This window comes from Seriola lalandi, unplaced genomic scaffold (genome assembly GCF_002814215.2).
Source record: "Seriola lalandi dorsalis isolate HSWRI2012SDOR001 ecotype SW California unplaced genomic scaffold, Sedor1 jcf7180002054516, whole genome shotgun sequence".
In the NCBI taxonomy this organism is placed as follows: domain Eukaryota; kingdom Metazoa; phylum Chordata; class Actinopteri; order Carangiformes; family Carangidae; genus Seriola; species Seriola lalandi.
The window spans coordinates 522,881-536,429 of NW_019525069.1; the positions used below are offsets into that span (position 1 = coordinate 522,881).

At 40.9% G+C, this 13,549-nt stretch overlaps 1 protein-coding gene across 2 annotated transcripts in view; it reads right to left on the reverse strand.

Moving 5' to 3' along the window:
- The window catches only part of pax2b (paired box 2b), a 31,457-nt gene that overhangs the window by 5,004 nt on the left and 12,904 nt on the right, over positions 1 to 13,549 (reverse strand). For both annotated transcript variants that reach the window (XM_023413358.2, XM_023413360.2), the window contains exons 6-7: positions 10,694 to 10,869; positions 7,716 to 7,830 (exon numbers count right to left, since the gene is read on the reverse strand). In XM_023413358.2, the coding sequence (XP_023269126.1) occupies positions 7,716 to 7,830; positions 10,694 to 10,869 (291 nt within the window). The remainder of the gene's footprint in view (positions 1 to 7,715; positions 7,831 to 10,693; positions 10,870 to 13,549) is intronic.

Here is a 13,549-nt window from a genome sequence, read left to right on the forward strand (position 1 = left end):
ATTTTCCATTTTGTTTTATTGTTTTATTTGGGCTTTGTTTTTCTATTTCAGAGATAGAAACTGCATTATAATAAAACTATTTGAATAGGATACCCAGTGGCAGAAGAAATCTCTCCATCCTTTACTTATGTAAGTCCTGAATTTCAAAGTTTACGTAAGTAAACCAAAAGTACTATGAGCAAAAGTGGGGGTTTTCAGGGTGTTACTTACACCTACACATACCGTATATATTAAATTGTATCTGATACATGTAATTTAAGTAACTTTTTCATATTGTAGCAAGTGGAAACATGGCTAATTCTGTCTACGTTATATACTGTTGGTTTGTTAAACCTATAAAAACATATTCCATGACCAGTTTTATATATCTGAATATGCTAAATAGGTATAAGTAACCAAAGCTTGTAAATGGAGCAAAAAGTGCAGTATTTTTCTCTGGAATATGCAGTAGAAGTATAATTATATCCAAACTGTACTTAAATACAGTATTTGACTAAATGTAGTCAGTTACTTTTTCTGTTTTAATGTTCAGTTCCAAAAAATCAAAGCAGCCCCTTTAAACATACAACATCTCCATCATGCCAGATTTCACAGACAAAAACCTGCTGTTCACTGTCGACACCAAGACTCATCACCACCACCGCAAGTCAGTCAGCACAACAACTCCATTTTCACCGTGGTTTAGGAACACTCGATCTTCCCGGGTCGAGCACGGTGTCATATAAACCTGTTGCTTAACACCAGAGAGCTTCAGCCCGCCTCTGTAACATGAATGAAACAGCTGGTGTTTTGCAGGAGCTGTACTGGGCAGTTCAAACTTTAAAGCCTTTACTGAATCCCAGTAAAGGCCGAGCATGCAGGCCCCCTCTGCTGAGCGTCACCCATCTGCAGATATTCAGCTCTGTAATTGAGAGTGACAGTTGGGTTGTCCTCATTGGCCACAGGGACATTTGGACTACAGCACGTAACCCCAATCTGCAGCAGGGGCCGGGGTAGGAGAGGCCCCAGCTATATTGTCAGCTGCGAGGGCCACTCGGACTCAAAGGGAAAATCACCTCCCACTGGAGCTGTAATGAGGGAACTACTGAACGAAATGCATCGTAACACTGCAAGACAACAGTTGTCCATGTTGTTGTATTTACAAATAAAGTTGAGGAAAACAGAGCCACTCTCAACAACCTAAAGAAAAAAGCTTTATTATTTAATATCGTTACTTCTTTTCTTTTGTTACTTTCTTTTCCTTATGAAGAAATGTGTCACTTAGTGACAGTTTTTGCTGTGGAGAAGTGGAGGTTTTGTCTTTTTTTTTTTAACACTTGATATACTCTCTGCTTTTTTTAACATCAGCATGTGATTAGCTTTTTAAAACTGATTTGAACTGGATTCTGTCTATAATCTTTTATTGCAGATGTTGTGTAAACTCTTTCACAGTGTGCGACAGTTGTTTGTTTTTGTTTTTCTAACAATGTTTTTATGCTGCTCGTTTTGCCAGGTCACTCTTATTAATTTTAAGATTTTAATCTCAAAACTTTTACCTGGTTAAAGGGAAGCAGTCTTACAAGAGGGAAAATAAATGGAAATGAAGTTATAGCATTGATACACCTGCTAGAGAAAGATACAAAACATTCATCTGTCTGAAAATCAAAAACTGGATTGAGCAGCCAGTTAGCATTGCTAATGAGGGCATAACCACGAGCAAATTTACATATTGGCTAAAAAAAGCAAAGTCAACTATTTCCTACATGTACAGTATCATGAACAGTTTATTTATTTAAGGGTGAGTGAATGAGCCCTCTGGGTAATGAAGTACCTGCTGCTAGAGGCTGGCAGGCATGCTGACTGCAGTGGAGGCCACGGGGGCCACAGGAAGTGAAACGGTTGGTAAATCTGGTGAAGAGGCAGAGTGGAGGAGGAGGAAGTGGAGCTGAGAGGAGCTACAGATGCTTCGTATGGCTCTTTCTTAATGTGTTGTAATGATGGATGGAGGAAAGCCTAAGAGGGACAGGAGCTTTTTGCCTCTCTATATATGATACATACATTATATCCGGACGCAGACATAAAGGTCTATACATAACAGGAAATCCCATCAATAGGAGAATTAACTTTGTGCTGTTAAACCATTGTTGGACTCGAAAAACATCTACTAACATGCACAAACACTGAAATTAGATCAAAAGGAGTTTGTTTCAAAGATGTCGTCATTTGACACTTTTAGGAGACGGTCCATCGAATCAGGACCTGATTTTTTTTGTGGGTTTATAGAATTTAAGTTTTAGATATTCCCTGCCTCCCTACTACCTGCCTGGTAGTGTATTTCTTACAGTCATAGCATATTAAATGATCTGCTAATAGAATATGAAGCATTACTGAAGATGTGACTACCACAGTATTCAAAATGAACTCCACCCTGATCTGCTAAAATGTGCTGCTTGCATTTTAAAGCACATGTCATACAAATTCAATAACGTGCCATGTACTGTGTACAATAACATACTGCTTTAAAAGAGGTCATTCAGGGTAAAGAGTGAGCTTTGAGTTTAAAGTGTTGGTAGTGCTTTTGTTTGCTTCTGCATCCGAATATGTGCCCATACCTCGGTAACATCAACACTTTGCTGTTTTCAGAAGTTATCATGCGTGTTTGCGGAGCAGCTCCCAGATTTGTCTGTGAGTGACATAATCACTAAAGTTTGTCAGTCAACGAGTTCAATTTATTTATTTATTCAAAATATGCCACAAAATAAACCGCAAAGCTGTAACGTGACAGAAAATGCATGTGGGAAATCCATTTCGTGGTGAATTCTCCCTGAAGACACATGCCAAAACAAGAACATGTCCATTTGTGCTCTTAAATTAAATGATAAAGAAGCAATTCCGTCTAACGCTGAACAACTGTTCTCTATTATTTGCAAATCTCAGCACCGGTCGCTGTATTGTTTGAGGACCTGGTGAGATGTGTCTTTTTGGTTAAAGCGCTTGAGACTCGAGGGCCGTGGCGTTAAAGAGCTTTACAGAGAAGAGTGAGGTCATGTCGGACCTTTCATTTATAATAAGAATTAGTTAGCCACAAGCCAGTGCACATAAGTCAAAGGGAGCTGTGGGAGTACTGTAGGTGGGGGGTCCAGCAGGGGTGAGGCTAGTGTGTGTGTGTGTGTGTGTGTGTGTGTGTGTGTGTGTGAGAGAGAGAGAGAGAGAGTGTGTGTGTGTGTGTGACATTGGTAACTATTGTCTAACTGTCTCAGCAAACAATGACCCAATCTTTTCTTCATTATTATTGCAGCAGCTACAGCAGTCGTTCATGACCTATAAAAGTGAATACTCTTATCTCTTCATTAACTTGCTTCAGAGAGATGAAATACATCATGAGCTAAGGATCCCTGTCTTTACTACACAGAATCACAGTAACATCTAGTTAACAGATCAGTTCTGAGGCTGTAACTACACATCACTTCCTAACCACAAGAGGAGACTATCATACATCAAATTCCATTAAGATTTGGTTTGATTTTAATGACACTGTTGCAAAAGGTTAATACAAGCACTAGGAAACTAGTTTTATTTAATGTGGGTTGGTCACTTCTAGCTGATACCTGATCAATATTAGTCCTGATACTGATCCAGTGCATCAGATAAGGCCATCAATACTTTCAACTTAACCCTCATTGGAGACTTCAACCTTCATTCTAACATTAAAAAGCGATAATAAGACACACAATTTGGTGGGAGAAAATGAGGTGGTAAAAGCACAAGTTATTATTTTAATATGAAAATATAGAAAAGCAAAGGACTGGCGAAGGGGGGGGGATATGTTCCCTTCCAGGTTTGCATCACCCAGTACTAAATGAGTTAATGAATGTGAATACCATCCCATGTACTCTGAGTGTTTACCATCAACTTCAGTCTTTTTCCATCACATGTTGACTCTGATGATGATGATAATAACAGCCTCTGTTGAATCCTGTTTTTGTATATTCCAGGGTACAGTTGGCAGTGACTGCCAGCAGCTCTGTGACTGTTGCTTTATGTCCCCTTTAAAGCCCTCTTTCAGAGAGGCGCCGGTTCGGAGAACTCTCTGTACAGCAATGATAGCCTCATTAGCTGCTTCCTAGCCTTTGTTGTTTTTACAACAGAGATGTGTGTCCAGATTCTCATTAAAAGATGGGCTTCTTTATATTGTCTGCTTCCTCTGACAGTCCCCTTAGATTGAACGCCAGCAAATCAAGCTATTTATTTTTCCTCTGGCCTCTTTTCTTTCCCTGCGAAAATCAATTCAAAGATTTTTTTGGGTTTGCTGTTACAAAAGCCTGTTGATTTCTGCCTTAATTTGAAAAGTGGCTTGTAACTGGTAGTGTTGCTGGGAATACAGTATTTCCTGCCTATAGTGGACCAGAAATATCGGGTTTTTGCAGACATGACTGTCTGCGTCTTGTGCTTTTGTAGGAAGTAAATGCTACTGGTAATTTTCTTGATTTGAACACGTCATTCACGTTTAACTACTTTAAAAAAAACTTTTTGTCAGCACTTAATTATACTGTACAAGATACATGAGTTTTATCCCAAACCACAACGTGACAAGAAACATTATGCCCGGCTTTTGCATTCCCATCAACTCAGTTTCTTCAAACACAAACAGAAAAGCAGGGTGACCTTCTCTTTATCTGGCACAGGAACAAAGTCGTTTGTGAATGACTCTTTTGCTTGCAAGAGTATTAAATTTAGCATGACAGGGACACCTTCATGTTTGCTACAACAACAACCAAAAATCTTTGACCTCCATTTTCCAGGCTATATGCAGAATGGGGCAATTTATCACAAGCCAAAAAATCTCAGCACCCTAATTAATTACAACTAAGTAAAGAATGTTTGGAGAGCCAAATTGCTTTAATTCCCCAAACACCGGCTGAAAGTCATTCATTATCAAATGTGTGCTCAAAGGTTAGTTTGCTTTTGTGAAGACGAAATAAGCATTAATTTCGGCGCCTGAGCCTCCGTTTTCCCCCCTGTGGGAAGACAGGCGAGCGGTTTGTCATGAGGCCACACGTCACTGTCGGCAGGTTCGCTGTCTGATCGTTGCTCGCTGCTCACTGGACAACGGCAGGTCCTGATACTTTCTGTGTAATTCCCCCTGAGAGCACTCACTCACCTTAATTGAATTTTAAGTGTGGATAGTTGGTGTTTGCTGGATGAAATTTTGTTTAGAGGAATAACAGGAGGGGATAAAGGATAAAAGGAGCGTACAAAAGCAGATGCTTGAGGAGGAGAGGTGTCATTGACACAGGGGCTTTGAGCCTTTGGAGGCCTCCATTAACAGGCCCAGCAGGGAATATGTTTAAAGAGTCTTCAGTATGCAGTCATTGAGTGGAGAAGTGTAAAACTCCCACTGAAAGCTCAGGGGAATCCAGCTAGTGCTTGAAGAGGGTTCTCAAGTCTGAAGCACCATCAAGAAAACAGGTGGGCTCTGACTAATTTCAGGAAAATACAGAGACTCTCTATATAGAAATAGTGGACAATTGGCCGTATCAAGGCCATCTCTCCATTTATTTCTCAAAATACACAAAAAGTTCCGGGCTCCTCCCTCTGCTATTCATAAATTCACCCACAGCCCACACTATTTGAATTTTAAGCAGTTCGAATGAACAAGAATAAGAAGCACTTGAGATGAAATCCATCTCTCGAAGGGAATTCATCAAAGAAATTACTTCCCATATCAACAATAGAAATTACCTCACAATATGCAATTGTCCTATCCACATATTCATGGAACCCTTTGGTGTTTTTATGGGGTAAGAGGGACTATTTAGCAGTTAATACAGCATTAATGTGGAGGAGAGGGAGAGAGAAAAAAACTGTTTTAATGGAAGTGGCTTCTTGCCTCTGAATTTCGATGATGTGCACAATGCCCTTAAATCCCTTTCTTATTTGAGCCTGCTTTGCAGGTACTTTTGAGCCTTAATAGGATAAGCAGAGGACACAATAGATTTCTATCTCTCAAGTCTTTCAGTTCACTGAGAATCCCGATCTCTGGCAAAGAGCACTTCATGAATCATTCATTATTAATAGATTATGCAAATTCCAGGACATAAAATCAACAAGATCAATAACTGCAGGCGTTTTAATTGGTGTTCGAAAACATTTTAAGGATGAACATAATCTCCAGTTCTTTCCCCCGTAAAGACACAATTAATTTGAAATTGGATCTCAGCCTAAATACTGTAGATAATTTAGTACTTTTTGCCTGGCTTAAAATTCCTCTGGTAGGCTTATCGCCGGCAAGTAAACTGTAATACTCAGCCATTAGAGAGACCACACACCTGAATATTACCTATTATCCACACAGGCAGGCACTGAGGGAAAACCAAGCAGAGGAGCCACTAACCAAATACTAATTACCAAGTGGAAGTCAGAGCAATGTTTGTTCCATTAGTTTGACCTCTGAATGCTTTATTTCTCTGCCTCCAGTGAGATCTACCAACAGAAAAGGGCATGGAATAAACGTATTTGCTGATACAAAAGCAACAAATGTGCTTCTCATGTGCACACACACACACACACACACACACTCACACTGCAACACACGGTTATGCATACAATCCCATCTTTCTTCCTCTACATGTCTCTTTGCACCTGCAACGCAGTAAGTAAGGAGACCCTCTCTGCAGAGACCATCTAAAATATCCCAGGTGCAAACAAAGCCGCCTGCAGAACCAGGCCTGCTCTCTACACGGCCATCAGTGCACAAAGGACAAACACACACCTTTCTTCTCAGGAGGCCTGCCTTACAGGGGAAAACTACCTCCCACATATTAATGAGAAAAGGGCTCTTTATTTTCTCGTAAGTCTGCTTGGCTATCAGTTGAGAAGGGGGGCTGCTGCAATTTTCAATCACCCTGTCCTCCCCCATGCAGAACCCCGTTGCCTTTGATGGTTGCTGCATAATTATATGAATTTTAATAAAAGCTCTGTATATTAATCTCAGGCCTCCGACAGTCATCGTAAACTTTCAGTAAACTTAACCTTCTTCTTGGTAATAACACGGCAACAACGAAACAATATTTCAATTAGCCAGGCAGTCATTAACTGTGACAAGGAGAGGAGACGAAGGGGGGGGGGGTAAAGAGGGAGAGAGAGAGAAAGATAGGAGGGTGAAATAAATGATCATGGTGTTAGAGTTAGGCGGCAGAAATGCCAGAGCGTATTTACCGAGGCACATTACTCGTGCTTTGAGACACACAAACTGTCTCCCGGCGAACAAATCACAGGAGCAACACAGCAACAGCAGCAGCAGCCAACAAGCAGCCAGTCCTGCATGGTGGCCTTTTTTTTTTTTTCCTTTGAGAGACCTTGCTCTGATACACAGTCATAGTTCTGATATGCTGACACCCAAAGGTCCTTGTCCAGCGGTGACTGAACGCCCCCCCCCCCTTCCCAGTCTTTCTCATCGTCCTGCTTGCTCAGCAAAAAAAAAAAAAACCAGACGGACGACAGCTGCTAAGCTTTTATCGCATCATCGTACCACCTTTTCAGCTCAGAGTGAAATGGTATTAAAAAAGTCTTCACACTTAACTTTTTGGTTTGCTTTTATTTTCACACATTTCTTTTTAAGTCAATTGCACAAGCATGCTTAGCATTAGTTTTCTTTTACAGTATTCTTCAAAACCCCTCAGCTGAAGCTGTGGCTCGGCAGCATAAAGGCGTTACTGTATGGCACTTGATCTTACCTACAGGGTAGCTTTGCGACACGCTGGGGCCCAGGTCTGGGTTGGCGCTAGAGGATAAACTGGGCTTGACTTCGTCCAGGCTGGAATTCAGGGCAGGGAGCGAGTACTCATTAGCCTGGGAAAAGGACAGTTGAATCATTACACAACCAAACAATACCTAGATGGAAATCCTCCCTTCTCCTCCTCCATTAAGCGCTCCACACAGGCCTGTGCGAGTATAAATTTGTATGAGAGCATTGTGTGTGTGTGTGTGTGTGTGTGTGTGTGTGTGTGTGTGTGTGTGTGTGTGTGTGTGTGTGTGTGTGTGTGTTCAAGCTGCAGGGTGGCAGTTCAAGCATATCATGAATGTATTTTGGTATTGTCTGAGAGGAAGTGGGATTTTGAGATGAGTGAAAAGCCAAGGCGTCAGCTGGCCCTTTGTGCTTGACTGCAGTCCTACCCCTGATCAGCCAAGGGAGAAAGCAGTTCTGCTTTGTTACAGGCACACCATGTGGTCCTGTTTGAGAGACACCATTCACCTTTTCTTTCTTTTTCTTTCCCTTTTTTCTGCTTTTTGCTTTTAATTTGGAGTCTAAACCACCTTTAAATTTCATTACCTCTTATCTCTGAATCACTTGTACAACTTGTGCTTTTTGTTACTGTTTAACTGTTTGAGGTTTTGCTTCTTGTGCGCATTCAGATGTTGCGTTCAAGGACTAGTTCACACAAAACACGAAAAACACAGAAACTGCATCTAGCCATGCAGATAATGCCAAAGCTCCCATCTTAACTGTGGGTCCAATAAAATACATTTGAGCTGCTTTAATTAAAAAAACAAACAAACAAAAAATATGGCCATTTTCCGTTTGAAAAGTCAGTTGGTCTTATTTGACATATAATACCAATACCAAAACCACCCTTTTTTGTTATCCTACTATTTTTAACAAAAGCGGCCTAATGCCCCCAGTGTTTGACACTTTCTAAACAAAGCTGTAAAGCTAAATAAAACAGTCTAAAATGAGCATAATCATGATTTAAATCACTAAATGTCTGAATCCGTAAATAAAACTGTGAATCTCCCCAGACCTTTGATGCCATCGTTAAATGTTAGTTTCAGTTGGTACTAAAATAGTATTGAAGTTTGATGCAAAGGCCCATTTAACAGCAGCATCTCTTTCCAGAAACAGTGTCCTTGCTGGTTTCTCTGGATAATAGGGACTATTTCAGTAGAAAGTAGTCTGTTAAAAAAAAAAAGTCTGGATTCTACAGAGTAAATTTTAAATAAAAAATGTCAGTGATTTGACTTCCACAAACTAAACACCATTCACCTCCATTATACTGAGGTGGGGGCATAAATCATGTCTAAAAGCCTCAGCAGAGAAGAACAAATACCTTTTTGTAATTTGGGTGAACTCACGATTTAATAAATAAAAAAATAAAAAAATCACTTATTTAAAAAGTAATCTTTTCACAGCTTGTCTTTCATCGTCATGTTTCCTTTTGTAAATCCGCTAAAAGACACTCATGGCAGATGTTAGCAGGTTTTTTTTAATGAGATGAGACTTCCGGAGTCTGAGTGTTGACAATGTTTGTCCAAAGCCCAGTGTGAGCCTGAGTAGCTCAGTGGGCCGCGCTCCCACAGGGGGACGCCTGTGACCCCGCTCTTGTCTGCCACTATCACCGATAAACTCTAATTGTCTGCTACAACTGTTCACTGGCACAATGTCGGATGTTTTCCTCTATTCTCGGAGGCTTCAGACGCCAAACAGACGTTTTATCATGCAGATAAAGGGCAGGAGGGGGAAAACTGAAAAGATAGGTCTGAAAAGGATGACCAAATGGCTAGCAGAAGTGTGGGAGGGGTGAATCCATTGAGTTTTGCATCTCCAGAATGGGTTTTTAATGCCTCGCTACAGAACCCAGACACTGGCTAATAGGGCCACATTTTCCAGAGAAAAAAAAAAAAAACGTGAGGCACCCATGAAAGGGAAAGTGCTCTGATTAATACTGCATTAAATTAAAGCTGATTTTTCTGGACTGTTCCTGGCCTCCTTTCTTTTTTCTTCCTCACTTGCCCCCTTTTTTTTCAGCCTAACCCTTTTCCCTCTGCCTTTTAATACTCTCCCTGACGTTCTTTGTGATTGCAAGTCATTTCCAATTCGTTTTGGTATTGATCTTCCAGTAGAAATCAGTTTTGTAATTAGCTGCAAATTAGGCCCTCTTCTGGAGGTGAGGCCTGTCCCACTGATTTATCACCTGCGTAATTCGCCCCGATTGGAGAGAAATTAAAATGAACTCAATTAGGCGACTGCTTTTGCTTTATGGGTCCAACTTGTAGTTTGGTGAGAGAAATTAATAGTCTCTTGTTGTTTAATGGTATAATGAAAGTAAATAAAGGTTATCCATTGTAATAAGCCCAGAGCTTTTAATAAGCAGTGGTTTCTGGCTGTCGTTTTGGCGTGGGGGGGGGGGGGGCTGTTCCCCCAAATGCCTCCTAATTTTTGAAATGAGGATGGATGGCGACTGTGGTTTTAATATCACAGAGAGCGTTTTCATGCATCCACTTCATGAATACACGTCACAATAAAGGTAGCTTTCATTAAACATCAAGATATGACACAGGGTTGGAAAATAAACAACAAAAGGCAAGAAGCAGCAGTTGAATAACACAGCAGAAATGAAGAAAAATCTAGGTATTGATTAATTTCATGTTGCCTTACTGTTATTCTCAATTATAGGGGATGCAAGGAATGTGTTTTTCATCACAAAATCAATAATGTGTGGGAGTTTTCCTTGTGATCCTTCCAGCATTATACATGCTGGGTTGTAATCCAGTGCTTGGCCATCTCAGACGTTTGTTTAATTAGCTTTTGTTTCTGAATGTGGCCCGGGAATATTTGACAAAGGTGTTTTTTTGTGCTTGATTCAGCATCACATGCACATTTTGGGTGTTTCAGTGTATGTGAAGGAAAAAGTGGGAGAGTTGCAGTGCTACTGACCTGCTCAGGTTTGATATGCTCCGTTGTAGGGAAGACGTCAGGGTACGAGGGGCGTTCAAAGACCCGGTCCAGCGCTTCCAGCTGCTGCTGGGTGAAGGCATCTGCCCTCAGGTGTTTCCGTAAACTCTCCACACTACCCTGAGAATCACTGTTTGGGCCAGAACCATCTGAACCATCTACAAGAAGAAAGAGCAACAATCGAGACACTGACCCCGGGAAGCTGGCCTTTACTTCAAGCTATGCACTTTATATTCTCCTCATGTTTTTTCTGTACCACCTCTGTGGGGGATCTGAGGAGGACAGAAAAGGATGGAGTGCAGCTTTTTCCTGCACCTTAATGGCTGTAGTGAGCCACTGGCTACATCACACAGGCTTTTCCCCTGAACCCCCCACCCCACAGTATTAACACCATCATGATCTGAAAGCCCTCTGGTAATTGATGGATTACCATCACTTGCAAATATATACATGTTGTGGCAAGCATGTATACTAATGAAAGCAGCAGCCAGCCCATTATAGTCCCTTCTCTTTCCAGTCAGAGGGTTTTTTTTCTCCTCTTCTTCTTCTACTGGTGCTCGCTGAATTCGAGAGCAGGTTTTTTTTTTTTTTTTTTTTTTTTAAAGCACAATTTCCCTTTCACAATTCAAAACTACTTTCATTCTCTGCGAGTGTGTGGTTCCATTTGGAAACAGCGGCGGAGGACAAGAGGCTGAATAAAATCGTACAGTCTAGTTTAATCATCCTGCTCTCCAAACACAGGAATTTTCTCCTGACTCCTGACCTGATTACCCAACTGTTGGGGAGAAGGATGCCTTAGCTTTTCCCGTTGTCACTTGTGTGCAAGGCTTTAAAGCCTTTACAAACTATTCTACCATACCTCCCTCCCTCCCTCCCTTTTTCCTCCCACCTTTTCCATCACCCCCACCTCTCCTGGCTGCAGTGGCTGTGTCTGTAGGTCTCCTCCCCGGATCCCACAAAGCTTCAGCTCCCTTACAAATCTGTCATTCTAAATTTGCGGCAGATTATGTTCTCCCCTCAGTGGGAGAGTGGTGATATATGATATGCAAGGCCCCTATTGATTGCCTGATCTGGTGGCAAGAGGGAGCTGAAATGAACTTGAAATGAACATCATGCCTCAACTCATTGTGCGTATAATACTCTACTTAATCCCACATTTTTCTCTGCCATGGAATTCAATTGATCAATCATGTCTGTGTGATAGTACCATTTGGGAGGGTTATTGCCATTCTATTCTGCTGCTTGACCTTTTTTCACAGGCTGAGGCCAGAGGATGAACCCGACTCTCGCGTGAAGAGCTGGAGGAGCTATAAAAGAGTGTCTGTGTGTGTGTGTGTGTGTGTGTGTGTGTGTGTGTGTGTGTGTGTGTGTGTGTGTGTGTGTGTGTGTGTGTCTGTGTGTCTGTGTGTGTGTCTGTGTGTCTGTGTGTCTGTGTGTCTGTGTGTGTGTCCCCGAGCACTTGCAGGTGTGTGTGTAACGTCAAATCATGCTGATGGTTGGTAATAAATATGTTATGAGTTTGCTAACAATATCTTGTTAACTAGTCCATTTTCACAGCAGAACTGCATTAGGACTTATTTACAAGCAGTGCACGACCCGATACGCTGGATCGTTATTGGTGCCAATACTGATCTTATTAAGTGGATCGGGTATCGGTCACGAGTTGTTTTGTCTATATCATTATAAAAATCAAAGGTTTCGGCTTTTTGTTTACGTTCATTCAGTCTTGGCGCGCTGCTGAATCCATTTTTACTGGTGCAGCAATCCTTGTCCTCATGTTACCTTACATAAAAATTATTACAGTGAGTTTCACATAGCAATGTTTATGTTTATATTTTATGAAAAAAAGATCACCAGTAGTGGATCAGTACCTTTTTGAGTGAGACAGAATTGGATCGCCCAAATGCCCATTATTTACCTCCTAAAAGTGTCATCTGTTGTGTCATTTAGCCTGTTAAAGGCTTGATTTTACCCCTTAGATTTCCTCTTTTGTTCCTTAAATTCAGGGGAAAAATATGTTCCACACTCACAGTATATGCAGGGAAAACCAATCTTCAAATTGCAGGCAGAGAAAATGTCGAATCACTTAAAAATTCAATGGATTAGCTCAAAAAAGCCAAGCTTTTTATAAAAAAAAAAAAAAAAAAAGGGCTGTTTTCGTAGCTTCCAGAAACATGATATTGTGGATACATGGTTTTCATAAAACAGTTATGAGTATTCTTTATCAGCTTCTCACAACTTTGTCATGAAGCTTGAATGCTTGAACCTAATCTGGGTGTTTTGTGATTATTTGTAAATTTAGTCAAGAGCATGAGATTCTGAAAGGCTTGGCCACAACACACAAGAGTTTTTAAAGATGGAAATTTGCTTATTGCTTTCTTGCCAAGAGATGATGAGAAGGTCGATATCAGTCTATTTAGATTAGCATAAAGACTGGAAATGGGGGAAACTACTGCCTACTGGCACCTCTTAAACTTACTAATTAACACATTATATCTTGTTTAATTGTTTATTAGAGCGAAAACCTGTTTAAAAGCAGCGTTATGATTTTACAGTGAGTTGTATTCCCCTGTTTCCAGTCCTGATGCGGCTTCATATTTAATGGACAGTCTCAGCATGAAAGCATATTTTCCAAGATTTTAGCTCTAATTCTTCTGATGTGTTGCTCGTCTCTACATTCAGGTGAATATTCGGCAGGTTTTCTGGCCTTCACCTACTATAGCTGCTGCTTGTCACTTTATCAAACTCAATTGTTCTCTTTGCTACCAAAGCAAATAGAGTCATTAATTACTTTCCATCAGCCGGCCCGAGCCACAACGCCTGATCAATACCCCCCCC